Here is a 21515-nt window from a genome sequence, read left to right as displayed (position 1 = left end):
CATCTAATTAAGGTGGTAGTGATAAGTGTTGTGGTAATGAGTGGATGTAATGGGTGTGGTGGATGGATGTTTGGTAATGAGTGGATGTAATGGGTGTAGTGGATGAGTGTTTGGTAATGAGTGGATGTAATGGGTGTAGAGGGTGAGTGTTTGTAGTTGTAGGTCAACACACTTGCACACACACATGCTGATTTCTAGCCTTCTAATCTTCAAAAACGTCCATCCTCATGTCTCCATGCTTGCACTATCCAATCTTGGCCCAAAAATGCTCCAAAGTGCTCCAAATAGCACTTTGTTGCCAACTTTGTTATTTGAACCTACAAACACACGAAAATAGCTTAAAGTACTAAAATAACTAGAATTAAACTAAGTAAATGCCAAGAAACAAGCTCACTAAGTTGCATAAATATGCTCCTATCAGTGAAACAATTATTACTTTATTTATAACAAGAACTAAACTTTATTTAGAACGAAAATTAAAAATTAACTAGACAAAAAGTAAGTACTTCAATCTCATTCCCCACAAACCATTTTGGTGTGAATGTGCAAATTTTCGAAGTATAACACATGAATTAGTGTCTAAAAAGAAAAAAAATTAGAAAAGACTCTACTGTGGGATCAACCTTCACCATGTCCATTTGTTCTAACGTTTAGAAGAATCTAGAGAGTAACTCAAAAACAAAATTTTTAACGGACTCAAAAAATTAAAAATCTAAAAAATTCTTATTTCCCACCCCTAAACTTAAATCACATATTATCCTTAAGTGTGGAAATAAATAAAATCAAATCAAATGACTACTTACGACTAGAAAATCCTAAGACACAAACATAAATGGATCTAGTCTAATAAAAGGAATACTGAAATGAACTAAAACATAAAATAGGCAAATAAACTGCAGAAAATATAATAAAACAAACAAATAAAATAGAAAAGCAAGAAAAAGAACGAGCTGACCTGGAGTCGAACGCGAGACCGGGAAGCATCATGACGCACTGACCAACACATGCCCCATTCTCGGTATCCTCTAAACACCAGGATGGGCACATGCAGGCCAACACTCGGGGGTGACGAAAACCATTTTAATATGCATATGTCAAGAACATGTAAAACATGCATGCAATTTATGCCAAAAAGATCAAACATAAATAAAAATATGTAACCTTAATTATTAAAAATATGAGAATACATGAACATGTTTAGAGCAGAGCATACTACTAATCAAGAATACAACATAAAGAATATTACAAAAAGGTATGATACAAAGAAAGAGGTCCTACATAGAGAGGAGGACTCAAAGCTACCAATATAGGAATGCCTCAATACTGAGATCATACGCCTCTTTTCTAAGTCCTTAAGGGGGCGCAAAACAAAGAGTGAGTGGACTAAAGTTTATAATAATGATAAGTAAACAGCTTTATTCAAAATGTACTAACCCCCAATTTTAGAAAACTTATATAGCATAATATGTAGTAGGTTTTCCTGAAAATCCTAGCATGCCATAAAACCTTTGTAAAACATATATCATAATGTACTTATTAGTGGTATCATAGACGATCAAAGGCAAATCCATCACTCGAAGGTGAAGCTGTACGACACTGGGTTACGCTAGTGAAGAAATGTGGTCTATCACTCGAAGGTGAAGCTGTATGACTTTGGGTTATGCCAGAGAAGAAATGAAAGTTGTATGACATTGGGTTACGTCGGTGAAGAAATATGGTCAATCACTCGAAGGTGAAGCTGTATGACTCTGGGTTGCGCTAGAGAAGAAAAAAAATATATCACACTGACACTAATCTTGACTAGTGAAGCTGGGAGTATATTCACAAAGTACCTTAATACGCGTAAACGGGGTCATATGACCATAAACAGGTACGTACTCATGTTGTGTGTATGCGTTATATGATTACCCACTAAGTAAGCACATAAATATAATCCAAATCTTTCATATCATAAATCCATAGGACCGTTCTAGCTCAAAAGATCATCATAAACCATATTCATAAGCATATTAATAAATATTTCAAAGGATGTAAATTCGATAATTCATGAGTGTTTCTTAAAACATGAAATCATGCATTTAGGAAGGGGTCCACTCACAAATACTTCACTACTGAAGAGTCGTTTAAGTTAGGGAGCATTGGGTCGCCACTAACAAATGCATCTAAGCACATAAAATGACCAATTGATAAAACCTTACGAAAATGATACAATTTGGGAAAACGGAGAATGTATTTTGAATTAGAGCGTTGAAATATCCTAAAAAAGGTCTTGGGCAAATTTCATAAAAAATTCAGCGGTCAACCAAAAAGTCACCCGAGTCGCCTAGCCGGTCTGCTACTTTAAAACTTCGGAATTTCACTAAAAGGATGCCAAAAACTCACTCGGGGGATCTACTCGATTTGCCGGAAACCCATTTGTTTATGCAGATTTTGACGGGATTTCTAAGGATTTTTCAAAGCTTCATAACTTCTTCAATACTCAACGAAATTGAGTGATTCAAAAATGAAAATCATACCTCGGAACGAGACGAACAAACGATACGCTTCTTGACGGCTAATTCAATGTGGTTTGTTCAGAAAATGGTCTAAAGTTTGTGAAGGTCATCGGAAACTGGGGAAAACCCTTCGATATATTTTTTTTATGTCAAAATGTCACCAATCTCTCAGGAACATCAGAAACAACACGAAACAGTGATCTATGACGTTCTAAGTTAGTTATGAGATTTAGCTTCATTGGAAACGATGAGAGCTCATTGTGGGTTTGTTGGGGAAGAAGATGAACAATGGCCTTTGCCACTGTCAGGGTTTCAAGGCCTTGGCTTGGGCTTGAGACAAGGAGGATCATATGGTGGTGGTGGTTTGGTGGTAAGGCTTGATGGTGTGGGCAAGTGGTGGTGGCGTTTCAATGCCTCTATGCTTCACAGAGATAAGGGTGAGAGAATTTGAGAGTGTTAGAGAAAGAGTGAAAATAAAGAGTGAAGTGAGGGAGAGAGATGAATTATGGGGAAAAGAGGACAAGGGGACACGGGGACAAAAGTGTGGGCCTCATTGGCTCACAATACAAGACCATAAAAGATGAAACAGGAAAATATCTCCCGAAACGTGAAATTACTGAATTACCCTCGACATATTGAAATTTGTAAAATCTTCGTTATAGCTCTGAATTCAATTCTACTTGCATTAACGCGTTCGTAACGATGAGTATTATAAGAGTACGATAAAAGAATGAATCATACATCTCATGACACAATAGTCAAAATATCTCACCTCTAAGGGCATTTTGGTCACTTCACTATTTTCGAAGTAAAATATTGTAAAATTGGGGACGGGTCCTAACACCGTTCATCCCACTCTCTCTCTCTCTCTCTCTCTCTCTCTCTCTCTCTCTCTCTCTCTCTCCTTCTCTCTCTCATTTCAAGAGATGTCCAAAAAAATTGTCAAATACAAGATTCTAAAAGATGCTAGCCGCAAGTCGAGCGATAGGTTGAGGCCTAGCACCTAGGCAGCTAGGCAGGGCCTAGGCAGACTAGGTGGACTTCAGTAAATATATTGTATTTCATGTAAACAAGTGTTTATTTATACTTAAAATATACATAATTTCATCATAAACTATACAATAAAATGACATATGTATTATGAAGTATTGGAACATAATGAAAACAGGGGCAACAAACATATAATGTATGTTCATTTAAGTATTCAACAAGTCTCTTACAATTTATTGAAAAAAAATAAAATGCTGGTTGGCCTATCAGCTATATTTTGTTGCACACGTAATAATCCTATGTGGATGCATCTCATTGTTTCTGGTATTGAACCACTCTTCAACATGGGATCTATTAAATTTGAAGCCGTGTCCTCCTTCCAACTTTTCCATGCCTGCATAATTTTGCGAATAGTTAGAAATTAACAAAGTCAGATAGGACCTTTCTTTCGTTAGTTTAATCTTAATAAATTGCAGGGATATGTACATAGCCCAACTTTTTGTGTTACTTACATAGCTTAGAAGGTCCTCCACGTTCCCACTATGACGGAAAGAACTATTTTTCTGTCCAGTAATTATCTCCAAAATTAACACACCGAAGCTATACACATTAGACATTGATAGCTTCGATTCCAAGTTGTTGCCTTACTAGTTGATCGATGACGCAATGAAATATTGATGTTGTTTTGTAACACTTTTGGCCCATTCTTTTTTATGCGATTCATTGTTTAGCTATACATGTTTCGATTAATCTCAAGTTATTGGGATCCATTGGCCTTTCTTTTTTGTTATTCGATCAATAGTCTACATTAAACTAAGTAATGGAAAGGGGGATTTGAGATGCAGAGACGTGTCCTAAATTATGTTTTCTCGAACAGTCGAATCATTCTCTAACATTGTGATGGAAACCGATTTAGCACTTCAACGGCATGAGAAGAATATACTCTGTAGCTAATGGGATATTAAAATCATGACAATATCACTTTTTGAAGCTCTAAGTACAAGGACATTATAAATTTCATTTTCTTCTATGTTTTATAATATTCCATTTTATTATCTTTTAGTCTTATTCTTCCATTTTATTTGTCTCTTCCCTGTCCTTTAATTTCCGTTTTATTGCAACCGCGTGGATATGTCATTTGGTCTGGCAGAACCCAAATCTTGGAAGTTCTTGACCTGTCCTCACTCTCCTCAACCACTCCCCTTTGAATCTTAGACCAAGTTTTTAGTTTAATTTATTTTAGAAAATGATGAAATATAAATTGCATTAAAAGAAGTTAATAATCATAGTATGTTCATTAAGTAATTAAAAAATTACTAAGCTTGAAATGTATGGTCCGTCTCCCTTTTCTCTCTTAATCGTAATAAACAACATCATTCAAGTCCTTCCTCAGCCAGCACATTTTCAATTCAAATGTTGCTCCAACTACAATGGTAACTACACCACTAAGGGTGTGTTTGTTTGGGCTCACTAAGTTTCATTGGACTGGACTGGACTATAGTCCAGTGTTTGTTTGGTGTGGGGATTAAGTTTAATGGGATTAGCCGGTACTCGCTCCGACTAACCCCTTCTCTAAACGTTCTTAGCGAGAACCCCCAATTCTCACGGGATTGCTAAGCCCGTCTTTGAGAGTGTTGCTCGCTCCTCATTCTTGGTCGTCCTCCTCTCCGATCCTCCTCGCTGGTCCTTCTCGCTCGTCCTGCTCATCTTCATCTGGTAAATTCCAAATTCGACGACCTATTTCTATGATTTTGTTTTGTAGATTGTGAAATCATTATTGGGTTCTGATTGATTTTGTTGTTTTAGGTTCGAAATTATTAATGGGTTCTGATTGATTCCTCGTATAATCCTTCTAGTTGTTATGCTTATATATACCTTCTAGTTGTTTGGCTTGGGTTTTTGACGGGTCGGGGTAGTGCTGGTAACCCCAATGATTAGTGTGTGTGTGTGTGTGTGTATAACTTTCATTTGAAGTGTTGAACCTCGTTGCTTGCTGCTTGCACATGGTTTTTTGAGCTTAATGCATGCTACATACCCCATGTGTTTTTTTATATGTATAACATCGATCAACTTCCTAACTTTGGTTCTCGCCTTGATCCAGTTCAATTTGGAGAACCTTTGAATCGTGTTAGGACATCCATCTTTGCTTGTGCAGTGGTGAGATGCTATTTTCATTTATTTTCTCCTTTTATTTTCGCTGCAAGTTTTTACTACCTTATGCTTGCTTTTGTCATTATGGAGAAAATCAGCTCGTCTTTGTCTTTGTCTTGTGGGTATAATCTATATACATATGATATATATTTTGTTTCTTGAGTTTGAATACATGTTATTATACTCACTCTCTGCACTTTTTCCTGTGTGTAACCAATGGAAAGAATATATCAATCCAATCCTTCCAAGTTCGAATACTTGTACAGTTTGGTGAACCATGATGTCAAAACAAATACTCTTTTCAAGAGTACCTTCGTTTCTCTTGTTTGGCTCACAAGGTACACGATAGAATCATAAACTCAGATTATTTTCTTTTGGCTTTAGAACCACCTCTGCACTTTGTCAAAGTGCGATACATCACATTTTTCATACTACTCTTGATTTATTTTCAGATACATGGATTTTTTGGTAGAGCTGTTTCGGAACTTACGGGAGCATCCTCTAGATTGGGTTACGATTCGAGCTGTTTATAATGCCTATGCCAAGACCCTGATAAAATGGCATGATGAAAAAATTGTACTGACTTTGATCCCCTTCATTTATTTGGTGACCTAGGATTATTCGTACTAATCTTTCCCTTTGAATGTCCTATTTCTATGCTTCACTAGTGACAATTATATTTTGCAAGTTGCCGGCTTTGCCTAGTTGCTTTTTAATTACTTGGCCTGGCAACACTTTAGTGTATTTCCATGTTCTCCATATACTCAAACTAGTTTTCTTTCTTTTTAGTATATAGTACAGAACTCATATGAAAGCATGAAGCTATTACACTTATTAAACACGAAAGCATTTCTGTGTTTTCCCATGTTCGAGAAATGCCTTGCTTCTTAGTATAGTCTTACTGCTTCAACAGAGGAAATTTCGGAAAACTCCCAGCAACTTATCATTGGTTGTACTCTATGATTTATTGTTTTACTACTCTCTTAAGTGAAATTTTATTGGTTAGAAAATTTAACTTAATTGTTCACTGGAATGATAGCTTGGAAGCAAATATTCTCCCGAAAAAGACTTGTTGTTGAAGGTGATCGGAGGCAATGGTGATGTCATGGGAGACATGGAGAAATTTTGCACTTCCTTTACTCCTCTACTTAAACAGAATCACGAGTTTTTGGTAAGTTATTTTTTTCAGTTGCATAATTTACTAGGCTCCTTACTCTTAATAATCTTTTCTCAGCTGGTAGGAGCCAATAAATCCTCCCTTCCGTGTCGAGGTTTCTGAAGAAAGGGAAAGTTTAAAATAGAAAAAGGAGGCAATGAATTATTAAATCATTTGTTATTGTAAAATGTTAAAATATTTGCTCATGAACTTTACACTTTTGAGACAGGCTGGAATGGATGATTTGAAGTTATTTTGTGCTAGCCTTGTAGCAAAGGTACCAAGTACATTCCCAAAACAAAGAAAGATGGGGAAGACTATGTTTGCTCCTACTATGGAAGAATTGGAGAGTGTCAAGTCTGAATCAAAAGAGATTCTGACGAAGCATTTCTTGGAATCATGCAATAAGATTTTGCCTATTATAGGTTCATTCATTTCTCTCATTTATTTCATCCCGTGAATAGTGGCTTTAATTTGTTTGATTCCAAGCTTTGAACCTTTTTTTAAGTTTTCAAGAAGGCACACACCTGAGACTTGGCGTTTATAACGATTGTTAAGCATAAAGCTACATGACCATTTGTTATTTATTTGTACAATATGAGCTTTATGATTTGGTTTTGGGCTTGATGCAGCTGAATTTGGAAATGCTGTGTATCCTGTTACTTTTGACATCCATACTTGTGTAGTGGTAAGATGTTATTTTCATGTATTTTCCCCTTTCCCTTTCATTTTCTGCTTTGAGTCTCATACTTTCTACTTTTGTAATTTTGCCTTAATTAGAATGCTTTGCATTGTCCAGCTTGGACATTGCAATGCTAATCTAAACTCTTTGCATCCGTATGCTCAGAACATCTTATGGTTATTATGCATGTGAAGTCATGTCGTATGTTTTGTTTATTAAGTTTGAATGCATGCTAGTGTTCTCACTCTATCCAATTTTGGCTTTGCATAGAGATTGCAGTAAGATATTCATCGGAGGCAATGGTGATGTCACAGGAGTTCTAGCTGGCGATGCCCCTGTGGCTCTCAGTGTTGGTGTTGATGGCCATGACTTGCGTGTAGCAGACATGGGTGATGTTCTAGGTGAAGCTTTCACTTTCTATGTATTTAACAAGGACTTTTGTTGGTTTACATGGAAAGGACTCATTAGCATTCCTGAATTTTGTGTGAGACGGGAGTTGTTGTTGTGCTAAACTTGGGGAATCTTGAATGCCCTACACTTAGTTTCGAGACTCAATTCAGCTCATAACAACAAGACTTCCGAAGACATCCTTTAACAACATTTTTGCATCAAGTTTATTGTTTTATTTCTTATTGTAACATTTGCTTGTAGAATATCTTATATATGTTCACACATGGCTTTCGGTGCAATATTTATTGTATTCATTTTCAAGCAGGCCTTCAAGTTTCAAACATTGGATGTAAAATTTATCAATTGATACAATATTTCACGGTGTGGTATTCAACATTATTTAGGCATTATATTTTCTTTAGTTAAAAAAAAAATGATCCATTTTTCACATATTTATGTTATTCTGCTTCTTAGTCCGATACTGCACCAAACGCTTCACTAAGCTAGTCCAGCTTAGTCTAGTCTAAGCCAGTCCAGCTTAGTCCCTGCAGCTAGTCCAGTCCGAGACAGTCCGGTGCAACAAACGCACCCTAATAGTACCTACCACACAAAGGAAGAAGTGGTTGTTGCTTTGAAGAAGATGAAGCATAAAAAAGCAATAGGCCCAGACAATATACCAATCGAAGTGTGGAAACTTTTGGGAGAGACAGGTATAACATGGCTCACTGACCTTTTCAATAGGATTTTGAAAACGAAGAAGATGCCAAATGAGTGGCGAACGAGCACTTTGGTGCCTATCTACAAGAATAAGGGCGACGTACAAAATTGCATGAACTATAGGGGTATTAAGCTAATGAGTCATACAATGAAGCTCTGGGAGAGAGTCATTGAGCATAGATTGAGGCAAGAGACACGGGTTTCGGACAACCAATTCGGGTTCATGCCAGGGCGCTCAACCATGGAGGCAATCTATCTCTTACGAAGATTGATGGAAAGATATAGAGATGGGAAAAAGGATTTACACATGGTCTTTATAGATTTGGAAAAAGCGTATGATAGGGTCCCAAGAGACATTCTTTGGAGGATTTTAGAGAAGAAAGGAGTACGAGTAGCATATATCCAAGCTATAAAGGATATGTATGAAGGAGCAAAGACTGCCGTAAGAACTCATGAAGGACAAACCGAAAGCTTTCCCATAACTGTAGGATTACATCAAGGCTCATCCTTAAGTCCTTACCTTTTTGCGTTGGTAATGGATGAGTTAACAGGACATATTCAAGATGATATTCCTTGGTGTATGCTTTTCGCAGACGATATAGTGTTGATAGATGAAACTCAGGAAGGGGTAAATGCAAAGCTTAACCTTTGGAGAGAAGTGTTGGAATCTAAAGGTCTTCGCCTAAGCCGATCAAAGACAGAATATATGGAGTGCAAGTTCAGTGCAAATGGAGGCCAAAACGAGTTAGGGGTGAGGATCGGAGATCAAGAAATACCAAAGAGCGACCGTTTTCGTTACCTAGGATCTATCTTGCAAAAGAACGGAGAATTAGATGGAGATCTCAACCATAGAATACAAGCTGGATGGATGAAGTGGAAGAGTGCATCCGGCGTGTTGTGTGACCGCCGTATGCCACTGAAGCTCAAGGGAAAATTTTATAGGACGGCAATAAGGCCGGCGATGCTGTATGGCACAGAATGTTGGGCGGTGAAACATCAACACGTACACAAAATGGGTGTAGCGGAGATGAGGATGCTTCGTTGGATGTGTGGGCACACGAGAAAGGATAAGATTAGGAATGAGGATATCCGGGGTAAAGTAGGAGTAGCCGAAATTGAAGGAAAGATGAGAGAAAATCGGTTACGGTGGTTTGGACATGTGCAAAGAAGGCCTACTGACGCTCCGATTAGAAGATGCGACTATGGGACAGAGGTTCAGGGCCGAAGGGGTAGAGGAAGACCTAGGAAAACTTTGGAAGAGACTCTAAGAAAAGACTTAGAGTACTTGGATCTAACGAAGGACATGACACAGGATCGAGCACAATGGCGTTCTAAGATTCATATAGCCGATCCCACTCAGTGACTTGGATTTTCCAAGTCTCCAACCGAGAAGTTTTCCTCACTCGGGAAATTAAGGGAACACTACCCCAACCTACATGCTCCACTCAGAAAGCTTCAACATACAAGCTTCAACAAAAGAAAATTCAAAGAACTTAGCGAAGAAGGCTTTGGTGTATTTAACACAATACGTTGAAATGAAGGAAAGCTTATTTATTGATATCCCCGATAAGCTACAAATATGTACATATGCATGAGTCAAAATAAACACACAAGAGGGAGCCTTCACAAAGGTTGCTTAGGAGAAGTCTCAGCAGTCGGTAGAGCCCCAGAAAGAGAAGGCACCGGAGGGGGATCATTTGGAGCCTCAGTACTGGACAGAACCCTAGAAGGAGGAGGCATCAGAGGTTGATCATTCGGAGCTTCATTATGCGGTACAGCCCCAGAAGACGAAGGCAATAAATGCCTTTGGAACAAACCCACAAATCTCTGATGATCAAGTAAAACCTGACCATCAGTTTCCTTCATCTGGTCAAGCTTCCTCTTCATGTTTGTAGCATAGTCATGTGCGAGCCGGTGCAACTGTTTATTCTCATGCTTGAGCCCCCTAATCTCCTGTTTGAGACTCATCACTTCAGCCACCAATGATTCAACTTGGCGGGTTCGAGCAAATAGGCGTTGGGCCATATTAGACACAGAACCTGCACACTGAACACTGAGAGCCAGCGAATCCTTAACAGCTAACTCATCAGACCGTTTGGAAAGTAGTCTGTTATCTTTGGGAGTGAGAAGGTTCCTGGCCACCACCGCAGCGGTCATATCATTCTTCATCACGGAATCCCCAACGGTAAGAGGACCAGTAAGGGAGACGAAGGATGGGCGCCATATGTTGTCTGGAGAAGGCGGGGCTGCCTCTTCAACAAGGTTCAAGTCAAAACGACGGTCGGAGGGGCCAGACATTTTCAAAGGTGTTGAAGAGAGAAGAGGTCGGACAAATCAAGATCTTAGAAGTGCAAGAATGAAGCTTCTACTGGTGGAGATTCAAGTGTGCTTTGGAACTTAATGCCAGCCCCTATAAAAATCTGCACTCGACGGAGCTTCAGAAATCGAAGAGGCGCCTGCTCAGAAATCGAAGAGGCGTTTGCTTTCTCAAAAGTTGGGCTGCTTAGAGATCACGAGGGTTGATCTCAGAAATCGAAGAGGCGTTTGCTTTCTCAAAAGTTGGGCTGCTCAAAGACCACGAAGGCCGATCTCGGAAATCGAAGAGGCGCTCGCTTTCTCAAAAGCTGGGCTCCCCAGAGACCACGAGGGCCGATCTCAGAAATCGAAGAGGCACCTACTTTTCCAGCCTTGTCAGCACCTGTCACACGCACACTCAGCTTTGCGGAAATTATGGGCATTCTGTCGAAGACTTCTGGGGAAGTAGAAAACACATGAATCTTACTGTTCAATCACCCACTTCCCACACGCAACAATAGCTCACGGGTACCACAGATAACTTTGCCAAAGTTCTCTGCCAAAGTTGAGCACGTGAAGCTTGCAGCTCCCACTACATCGCTCTGACCAAGAAGGGTAAAAGAATAGCAAAGAAACAGCACTAACAAAGTTTAGACCCATAAATTTTGAAGGTCTAGCTACCATATTATTACCCACAAGGGTAAAGGAACAGTACCACTGCTGGGTAATTGGAAAGTCCCTGTGTGTCAACCTCTGTGCTTCGTGGCAAGGTAGACTAGCAAACATGCCCAACCTTTACTCACATTCGAGAAAACACTCCCAATAAGATTGCTTGCTCCAAAATCGAAGAGGCACCGTCCTCCAAATCTCGAGAGCCAGACTCCCAACATGACTACTTTCTTAAAAATCGAAGAGAGGGTAAAGGAACAGTACCATTGCTGGATAATTGGAAAGTCCCTGTGTGTCAACCTCTGTGCTTCGTGGCAAGGTAGACTAGCAAACATGCCCAACCTTTACTCACATTCGAGAAAACACTCCCAACAAGATTGCTTGCTCCAAAATCGAAGAGGCACCGCCCTCCGAATCTCGAGAGCCAGACTCCCAACATGATTACTTTCTCAAAAATCGAAGAGACACTGCTTCCCGAATCTTCGAGAGCCAGACCCCCAGCATGATTGCTTTCTCAAAAATCGATGAGGCATCGTTCTCCGAATCAATCGAAGAGGCGCTCGCTTTCTCAAAAGCTGGGCTGCTCAGAGACCACGAGGGCCGATCTCAGAAATCGAAGAGGCACCTACTTTTCTAGCCTTGTCAGCACCTGTCACACGCAACAATAGCTCATGGGCACCACAGATAACTTTGCCAAAGTTCTCTGCCAAAGTTGAGCACGTGAAGCTTGCAGCTCCCACTACATCGCTCTGACCAAGAAAGGTAAAAGAATAGCAAAGAAACAGCACTAACAAAGTTTAGACACATAAATTTTGAAGGTCTAGCTACCATATTATTACCCATAAGGGTAAAGGAACAGTACCACTGCTGGATAATTGGAAAGTCCCTGTGTGTCAACCTCTGTGCTTCGTGGCAAGGTAGACTAGCAAACATGCCCAACCTTTACTCACATTCGAGAAAACACTCCCAATAAGATTGCTTGCTCCAAAATCGAAGAGGCACCGTCCTCCGAATCTCGAGAGCCAGACTCCCAACATGACTACTTTCTCAAAAGCGAAGAGAGGGTAAAGGAACAGTACCATTGCTGGATAATTGGAAAGTCCCTGTGTGTCAACCTTTGTGCTTCGTGGCAAGGTAGACTAGCAAACATGCCCAACCTTTACTCACATTCGAGACAACACTCCCAACAGGATTGCTTGCTCCAAAATCGAAGAGGCACCGCCCTCCGAATCTCAAGAGCCAGACTCCCAACATGATTACTTCCTCAAAAATCGAAGAGACACTGCTCTCCGAATCTCGAGAGCCAGACCCCCAGCATGATTGCTTTCTCAAAAATCGAAGAGGCATCGTTTTCCGAATCTCGAGAGCCAGATACCACAGACCACTTTTTCAAAGTGCTCTGACAGAGTTAAAACATGTGAAACTGGCAGCTCCCACTACCGTGCTATGACCAAGCAGGGTAAAGGAATAGCATTACTACTTGTTGTTAGGGATACTCCTATATATGTCGACCTCCATCCCCAACGGACAGGCAGACCTGCAAAAATGCTCAACCCTTCATCATATCTGAGAGGGCACTCCCAACGAAGCCTTACGAAATATTCAGCTTTCTTTCCCCCCGATAATACCTCTGCAAACAAGCTATACTAGAGCAAGAATATCTCATATCATCAGGGTTAAAAGCAAGAGTATCCCATATCATGCTTTTTCCCTGTCTTTGCCTTTGGCCTTGTTTTTACCTGCAAGACAAGGAGAAAGAGAGCAATCAGTCAGCACTTGGAATCAAGCTTCCAGCCAGGAACTGACTGCCTGGAACCCCTTACCTGATTACTTACCTGGCATTGCTCTCGAGTACTCATCTTCAACATGTTATGTTTCCAGGGAAGATTCCGCATCTGCTTGAGGAACAGATAGGGCAAGTGCGAAGGATACAAGGAAGCATGTGGAGACAAGCGTAACAGCACACGTGCCGATACATCCATTACTCTGTCAAAAGCAAAAGTATCCCATATCAGCAGGGTGGAACGTACTCTAGATTTGATGGACTTGTTTTGACCCTCAAATTCTTCAGTCGGCCTTATACTCTGGAGGAAACCAGAAAACCCTCCAGCTTAGTTCAAGAATAAGCCTGTGGAAAGTTACTTCTTCAAAAGCAAAAGTATCTCATATCATCTCTTCTCATTTTTCTTCTCTTTATCCTTCATGCTGCTGCAAGATGGGGAGAAGGTGAACAATCAGTCGGAGCTCTGATTGCTTACCTTGTCTGTCACCTCTTTCAGCAGACCCCCTAGCTCGGCGACTTGGGGGACTCCTACTCCATGGTTTGTATCGCGCTTGACCAAGCCTGAAACTACAAGTAAGCTTCAAGTGAAATTGATACATTACCTTGTGCATCTCCACCAGTTAAAGATACCACCCCTGGATGGAGGAAGAGTACTTCCAGAGAAGATGCCACATCTACCTATGAGACAGATAAGGCAAGTCAAGACGACACCACACTCCGATACTTAGAAGTTTCGTGATTACGAGATCATTCTCCCACAATATTTCCTAATGTCATTTGTACTAAATCATTCACTTGTACTCACTAAAGGAGAGCTTGAACCTATGTACTTGTGTAAACCCTTCACAATTAATGAGAACTCTTCTATTCCGTGGACGTAGCCAATCTGGGTGAACCACGTACATCTTGTGTTTGCTTTCCTATCTCTATACATTTATATACTTATCCACACTAATGACCGGAGCAATCTAGCGAAGATCACAAAAAGCGACTGTTTTCGCTACCTAGGATCTATCTTGTAAGAGAACGGAGAATTAGATGGAGATCTCAACCATAGAATACGAGCTGGATGGATGAAGTGTAAGAGTGCATCCGGCGTGTTGTGTGACCGTCGTAGGCCACTGAAGCTCAAGAGAAAATTTTATAGGACGGCAATAAGGCTAACGATGTTTTATGGCACAGAATGTTGGGCGGTGAAGCATCAACACGTACACAAAATGGGTGTAGCGGAGATGAGGATGCTTCGTGGGATGTGTGGGCACACGAGAAAGGATAAGATTGGGAATGAGGATATCCGAGGTAAAGTAGGAGTAGCCGAAATTGTAGGAAAGATGAGAGAAAATCGGCTCCGGTGATTTGGACATGTGCAAAGAAGGCCGACTGACGCTCCGGTTCGAAGATGTGACTACGGGACAGAGGTTCAGGGCCGAAGGGGTAGAGGAAGACCTAGGAAAACTTTGGAAGAGACTCTAAGAAAAGACTTAGAGTACTTGGATCTAACGGAGGACATGACACAAAACCGAGCGCAATGGCGTTCTAGGATTCATATAGCCGACCCCACTTAGTGGGAAAAGGCTTTGTTGTTGTTGTTGTTGTTGTTGGGGTCTGTAAAGGAGATGTTGAACCCGATGCCTGCAACACTTGAGTTAGTGACTCCACTCATTTTCCCACGCGAGAGCTAAAATGCAGAGATTAATATGTTGGTATTGAAACGTCATCATATCACGCACGATATAAATTTTCTATATATGCCTAAATAAACATTTAATTAGTTAACTTTCGAACTCCTCAAATGCAGGGTAGGCTTTTAAATGAAGAAGATGTGGCTGTGAAAAGGCTCTCTAGGTATTCTTCATAAGGGGATTTAGAGTTCAAAAATGAGGTCTCCTTAGTGGCCAGACTTCAACACCGAAATTTAGTTAGGCTTCTTGGTTTTTTGCAGTGAAGGGGGCATCCAGACTAGGCAATCCCAAAGAGGAATTTTATTCCAACCAAGCTCTGATATGCAGAAATGCTTTAGCCAAGTCAGCCAAGATAGTTCGATCAGAAATGCTCAGGTCCGATACATAGGGTCTGACGAAAGGATTCCAAAGGTGTTTATGATCCACATGCAGGCAATCAAGTCCCCAAATAACCTTCGTTTCAAACTCACTGGAAACTGATAAGAAATTCAAAATAAGGAAGGAATCTTCCCTTAGTGTCATGTTGCGTATATCAAAACCCTTAACTCTGAATGGGGGCAAAAAGAACATACAAAAACAACATAAAGGCTAGGCCATTCCAAACACAAGACGGCACTTTCCCATCCTTAATCGGATCAATGCACCAAGACAATTGCAGAGCAAAATATCGTCATCATAGGACGCATTGACATCTTCATATCAGTCCGATACTAGTTCTCCAACCAAAACAAGAAGCTTGGCATATACATCTATTGAAGAATTTTTTTTTAATAGGTTGCAAATATGTGAGCACTCCATTTGTCCCGAATGACAAGTTGAAGAAGGATGATGGAAGGAATCCAATGTTGTATCACAGATCAAAGCACATTGGCAAGAGGTACCACTATATTAGAGATGCATTATAGTCAAACATAACAGAAAAGTGCCCACGCATTACATACTCAGGAGCCATGTAACTACTGCATATCAATGAAAGCAAGGTTAGCTTTTGTTATAATATTTGAAACTTGTAATGGTTATGCCCAAACTATCTTGTTGTGTGTTGTTAATTTACTTGTATTGTTAGATGACATGAAATTTGAGATTATAGGCCCTACAGATGTGCTAGTACCTACAACGTCCCTACAACTCAACTGGTATCACCTAGTTTGATCAAGATCAAACAGTCTTGCCATGCCAAAATCTGCAATCTTGGGTTGCATTTCTACATCTAACAAAATATTACTTGCTTTCAAATCACGATGAATTATTTTAAGATGAGAATCTTCATGAAGGTAAAGGAGTCCTCTCCCAATTCCAAATATCATCTTGTAGCGACTATCCCAGTCCAAATGTGTGCGCCTGGCTGGATCTGCATATTCAAGCAAGTAGACTATTTTGTAATGATTGTTAATGACTTTTGTTGCAGTGTACTCTTTTTGGAAAGCATGTATACATTGAAGAACTTACAATACATTTCAACATAAAACCAGAAATCCAAGTTCCTAACCCTACCAAATATGAAATGATCGAGGCTTGCATTCGGGACAAACTCATAGATAAGAAGCCTTTCGTTTCCTTCCAAGCAGAAACCAAGGAGCCTAACTAAAATGCGATGTTGAAATTTGGCTACTAACGTGACCTCATTTTTAAATTCTATATCTCCTTGTGCAGAATCTTTAGAAAGCCTTTTAACCGCTATATCTTCTTGGTTCAAAAACCTACCCTGCATTCAACCGCCATCTGAATGTTAACTTATTTCTCACAATAATCACTTAACTGACATCAATGGGGATAAGATTCGTTACCCTGTAAACAGCACCAAATCCACCTCTTCCAAGCTTATTTGCTTCAGAAAAGTTATTTGTAGCCGTTCTTATGGAGCCAAGGTCGAACTGCAAGGCTTCTGTATCAAGAATTTCATCTGCTTCTTTACATGAGAGAGATGCAATATGAAACCAAAAACTAAATAAGGCCATTGCATGCATATTTAATTAAAAGGATACATATATGTTTGAGTCTACGGTTATATCAATAGTAGGTGTTCCATGAGGTCATTCTGTTTCAAGGGAAGTAAAAATTAACTGATCTAAACTTACCTCCAAGTTTTCCCTTCATCTTCTTCACTCTCAGAATAAATGCAGATCGATATAATTAGTAGCAGGGAAATAACAACCGTGACAACCGTAATGATGACAGTCTGAGAAGTATTACTCTTCTTTCCTGCAAAAATCAGAAATATAGCTTCTCTGATCATATCAGATTATATATGGGCCTTTCAATTAGCTAAATCTTTTCTACGACTAGGTGTAATGAATGATAATTTATTAAACTTTGAGAACCAAATTACAAATTAATTTGTTTCTAGTTGGTGCTACAATCCGAAGGAAAGAATCAGACATATTACTCAGAATACGGTGGGATAGAAAAATGATGTCAAGATGTAATACCTCCTGGACTCGCAGTATTGGCCGGTGGTGTCTCAGTTGTATCGTTAAAAAAGGGGTAAATTTCATACCTTGAGCCACAGGTTGGTTTCACAATTCTCACACGAACTGATACGCTACAACATGATCCAAACATTCTGAAAGTATAATTTAAGCAATCAATACAACTTTGCTCGGATAATTCTGGGGTGCACTGAACAAGTCCATAGATTGGTATATCAGAACTTGGAAGGCTTGCGTTTCCTGTTGCAAATTTACGAAGATCACCACCCGTTGCTGCTTTTTGTCCTAGTCGATTCAGTAAGTGAGAGCTCTCCTGACTGAACGCATCCAAGCCTGTCGATACAGATAAAGTTTCAACATCTTTCAGGTATAAATCTGGATTAGTTTCCATCATGCCGTATATGGAGCGGTTTGAGTAGCGTAACATACAATCGTTCTGCCATCCAGTTGCCTCCTTCTGATTAGTACAATGTTCCCTTAGATAGTTTGCAACATCAGTAAGGCACTTACTGCAAATGTCCTCTTTAATTAGTCCTCGACAGAGCACGATTGCATAAACTCTGTCAATGTTTTCGCCACGGGAGGAATTGAAAAAGCCATAGCCGTTGTTGTAAGAGTGTAAGTCAAAGAGGAGGCCATTGAGGTTTGTTTGATAGGTGCTGCCAGTGGTGTAGTTACCTTTGTTGTTAGAACAGTGGAATATTGGAACATCACGAGGTCCAAGCAGGGCTTGAGTGAAATTAACGTTGATGATGAGTAACAAAATTTGTGTACAAAGGAAGAATAATCTGATTAATCTCGATGAAACCATGGCAAAAATAAAAATGATGGGTTCTTTAGATATAGGTTCTTGAAACTCCTATTTTTTTTAAATAAAAACCCACCTAAATTTAAACATTCAAATAAAGCCCAAATTTCAAATATTCTACCATGTAGACAAATATATGACCAACTATTACAATACATTTACAACTTATGCCACAAAATCCTAATTTGGTCAATAAATATTATTACTCATCCTAATTATGATGAGCAATTAAATCCATATGGATATTTTACCTTTCTTGTATCATAAATATTAGCAACATATATAAATTAATATACCAAATTAAAAAAGAAAAGACATATCTTGTACGGAAAAAATAATATTGTTTGAATCATATAATTACCTACATACAAATTAATTTACCTACTTATAAAATATTCTACTAATTTACCTGCATTTTGAATCATGTAATTACCTACATACAAATATTATACTTAACACACCCTGACCGAAGTTGAGACGTGCTAGCTGTCACGTGAGAGTGATGTAGCCATGAGCGCAAAGCGGAAGCGATAAAAAGTAAGAGAAATACTAACAATTTAAAACCAAGCGACTAACAATCCCAACTAAGAAAGGATACTAGTGATAGTGTAAGTGTATAAATACACTTTCAGAGCAATAAGAAAGTCTAGTTGCAGTCAAGTAGGACAATTACTAAGATACAACACCAGAGGGTGAATCCTACTTTTTCGGGATTTGTCAGAACACCATTGAATTCCCCGTGGCCACCAAACTCTGCTAACTAAAACCTGGAGAGGTGAAAAAAAAAAACAAAGTTGAGTGCGTCAGTAAAACACATTTACATGAAAACCTTATTTTCCTTTGAATATACTAACCCCTCACCGTAAAACAAGTATAATTTTTCCCAGAATTAATAAATAAGAATATACATAAATATATATCTGTAATTATATCATTTCAATCATGCTTCACATAATCATAAACATATGTATGCCATGCCACGATATAATAGAGTAAGCAAATCAGGTATTCATAGAGATATGATATGTTAGCCGGAACCCCTGTGGTAGTCTGTACGGCTGAATTCATAGCTCTAAGTCAATCTAGCCAGAGTCACTACAATGACCTATACGGCAATATACTGCACTTAAGTCTAAACCACTAAAAATGTCTGTACGACAAGATTGGGTGTAATATAATTATGCTTAATACTCCTCTCACATAATAGCCAAGCGATAAATTGCTAGTCACCTACGAGTCAGAACCATAAATAAGGTCTGTACGACAAGACTGTGCACCTAAATTGGATCCAATATAAGCATATAGTGCGAGAGGTGACATAATAAACAGGCCTGTATCATATCTCTGGCTAAACCATAATCACCCTAGGTGCAGTTTTATGAGCTCAACATTATTCAATCATATATCACATCATTGACAATTCACATAATCAAAACATAACGCACCTGAGTTTACCTAGGCCTCCACAGCAACATGCGACAATATGCATAAGTATGATAATGCATATACTAAAATAAAATATAGGCATTGGCATAGCATGGCATTTAAATCACATTTCCTTTAAACACGTTTTTTGGGAAAAACGTCAAGTGCATATATATATATATATATACTAAAAATAACTGTCCACTCACAGATATGTCGATGGGTCATAGCCCCCGAGCCTCGATTGATTACGCACGTCTTGAGAATAGGTCTCACCTATAGGCGTAATAACCGAATAAACGTTATTTAACGCACATAACCAACAATAGGTAATAACTTCTCATATATTGCTCAATTTGGGTATATAAATATACCACAGGGACCTACACAACCTCAGGATCATCCCCAAATTTTTAGAATATTTTTCCTAGCTCCCACGTGCCGGCCAAGGCACGGCCAGACGCGCCCCCCCATGCGTGGCCATGTGCCAGACACATCAACTGACGCCGTCAGGTATATTCCGGAATATTTCGTTTATTCCTTAACAAAACTTCAAGGCGTGACCTAACGCCGTTAGAATATTCCGTTAAACTTAACGGAATATCCTCTCGTCTTCTACCTTCAGCTCCGGCAACCGTCGCCGTCGTCGGAAACTGGGAAATTTTCATTTCCTTATATCTTCTTCATTTTTAACCCAAAATTTATGAAACTTGAACCATTTTAAAGATCTCACAACGACGAACAAAACCATACCTGATTCGAGCTCTGAAACCACCGGAATCCTGCCGGAAAAAGCTTCGATAATCCGGTAAACCTTAAAACTCGTCGTTCTTACGATTCTGACGTCCAATTTCTTCAAACGAAGTACTCTGAGCTTCCCTCCTTAAGCTCCCTATGTCCTTTAAATTCCCTAAAAATCAACATTTTACGTGAGCATGAATAGTACCCCAAATCGGGTTTTGTGGTTTGACGTGAAATCGAAGATATTCTTACCTGTAATTGGTACCGTTGAACTTGTGAGGGCCTAAGGAACACAATGGTACCATTTTTCGTCTTTGATCTGTCACGTTTACAAGGGTTTCTGGTTGTGTCCGTACAAGAGAGGAAGAGAGGGAGAGTGTGAGTCTGAGAGAGAGAGGGCACGGGAGTGAGAGAGAGAAAGTGAGGTGTAGTGTGTGGACCAAATCTCTCCAACCAATCAAAATTTAGTCTTTCTTAGTTCCTAAGTGGTTCCAAAAACTTAGGAAATCATAATTAAATCCAACTTAAATACAAGTCATACACCACACAACTTAACGTCCAAGGGTAAACTAGTAATTTCACGTCAACGGAAATTATTTTCCAGAACGGGCTGTCACAATACTAATTTACCTACATTTAAATTAATTTACCTACTTATAAAATATTATACTAATTTACCTACATTTAAATTAATTTACCTATTCCAGAAAAAAAAAATAGTGATATTAGATAATGTTCCAATGTTGTGGGTTTGTGCTTGTAGGCAATTAAATAAACTTTTAATCTAATGCACATAAATCAAGTAGGTAAATTAGACCATTTTGGAAGTAAATTAGACCCTTTAAATTTTGGTTTGATGGAGTAGGTAAATTAGACCATTTTGGAAGTAAATTAGACCCTTTAAATTTTGGTTTGATGGAATAGGTAAATTAGGCTATTTTGTAGGTAAAAATTGCACGGAACATATCGCTTTTGTTTTGTGTATTAGGGATTGGAGTATTAGCTGAAGCTATTTTAGGTTTATTCTTGTGTTGGTAGGTAAATTAACTTATATATTTAATGCACAAAATTATGAAATTAATATTATTATTTTTCAATTGAC

At 39.2% G+C, this 21515-nt stretch overlaps 1 protein-coding gene across 1 annotated transcript; it reads right to left on the bottom strand.

Moving 5' to 3' along the window:
* Positions 1 to 3711: 3711 nt before the first annotated feature.
* LOC103449956 (cysteine-rich receptor-like protein kinase 29) lies at positions 3712 to 18250 on the bottom strand. Its single transcript, XM_070826282.1, is given in 9 exon segments — positions 3712 to 3879; positions 3998 to 4108; positions 15927 to 15969; positions 16126 to 16155; positions 16157 to 16361; positions 16505 to 16715; positions 16798 to 16954; positions 17089 to 17212; positions 17440 to 18250. Coding segments are annotated over 9 exon segments (1860 nt in total).
* Positions 18251 to 21515: the final 3265 nt, after the last annotated feature.

Source organism: Malus domestica, chromosome 08 (assembly GCF_042453785.1).
Source record: "Malus domestica chromosome 08, GDT2T_hap1".
NCBI lineage: Eukaryota > Viridiplantae > Streptophyta > Magnoliopsida > Rosales > Rosaceae > Malus > Malus domestica.
The sequence above is the reverse complement of the archived record's forward strand: the minus strand, read 5'-3'. Positions and strand labels throughout refer to the sequence as shown.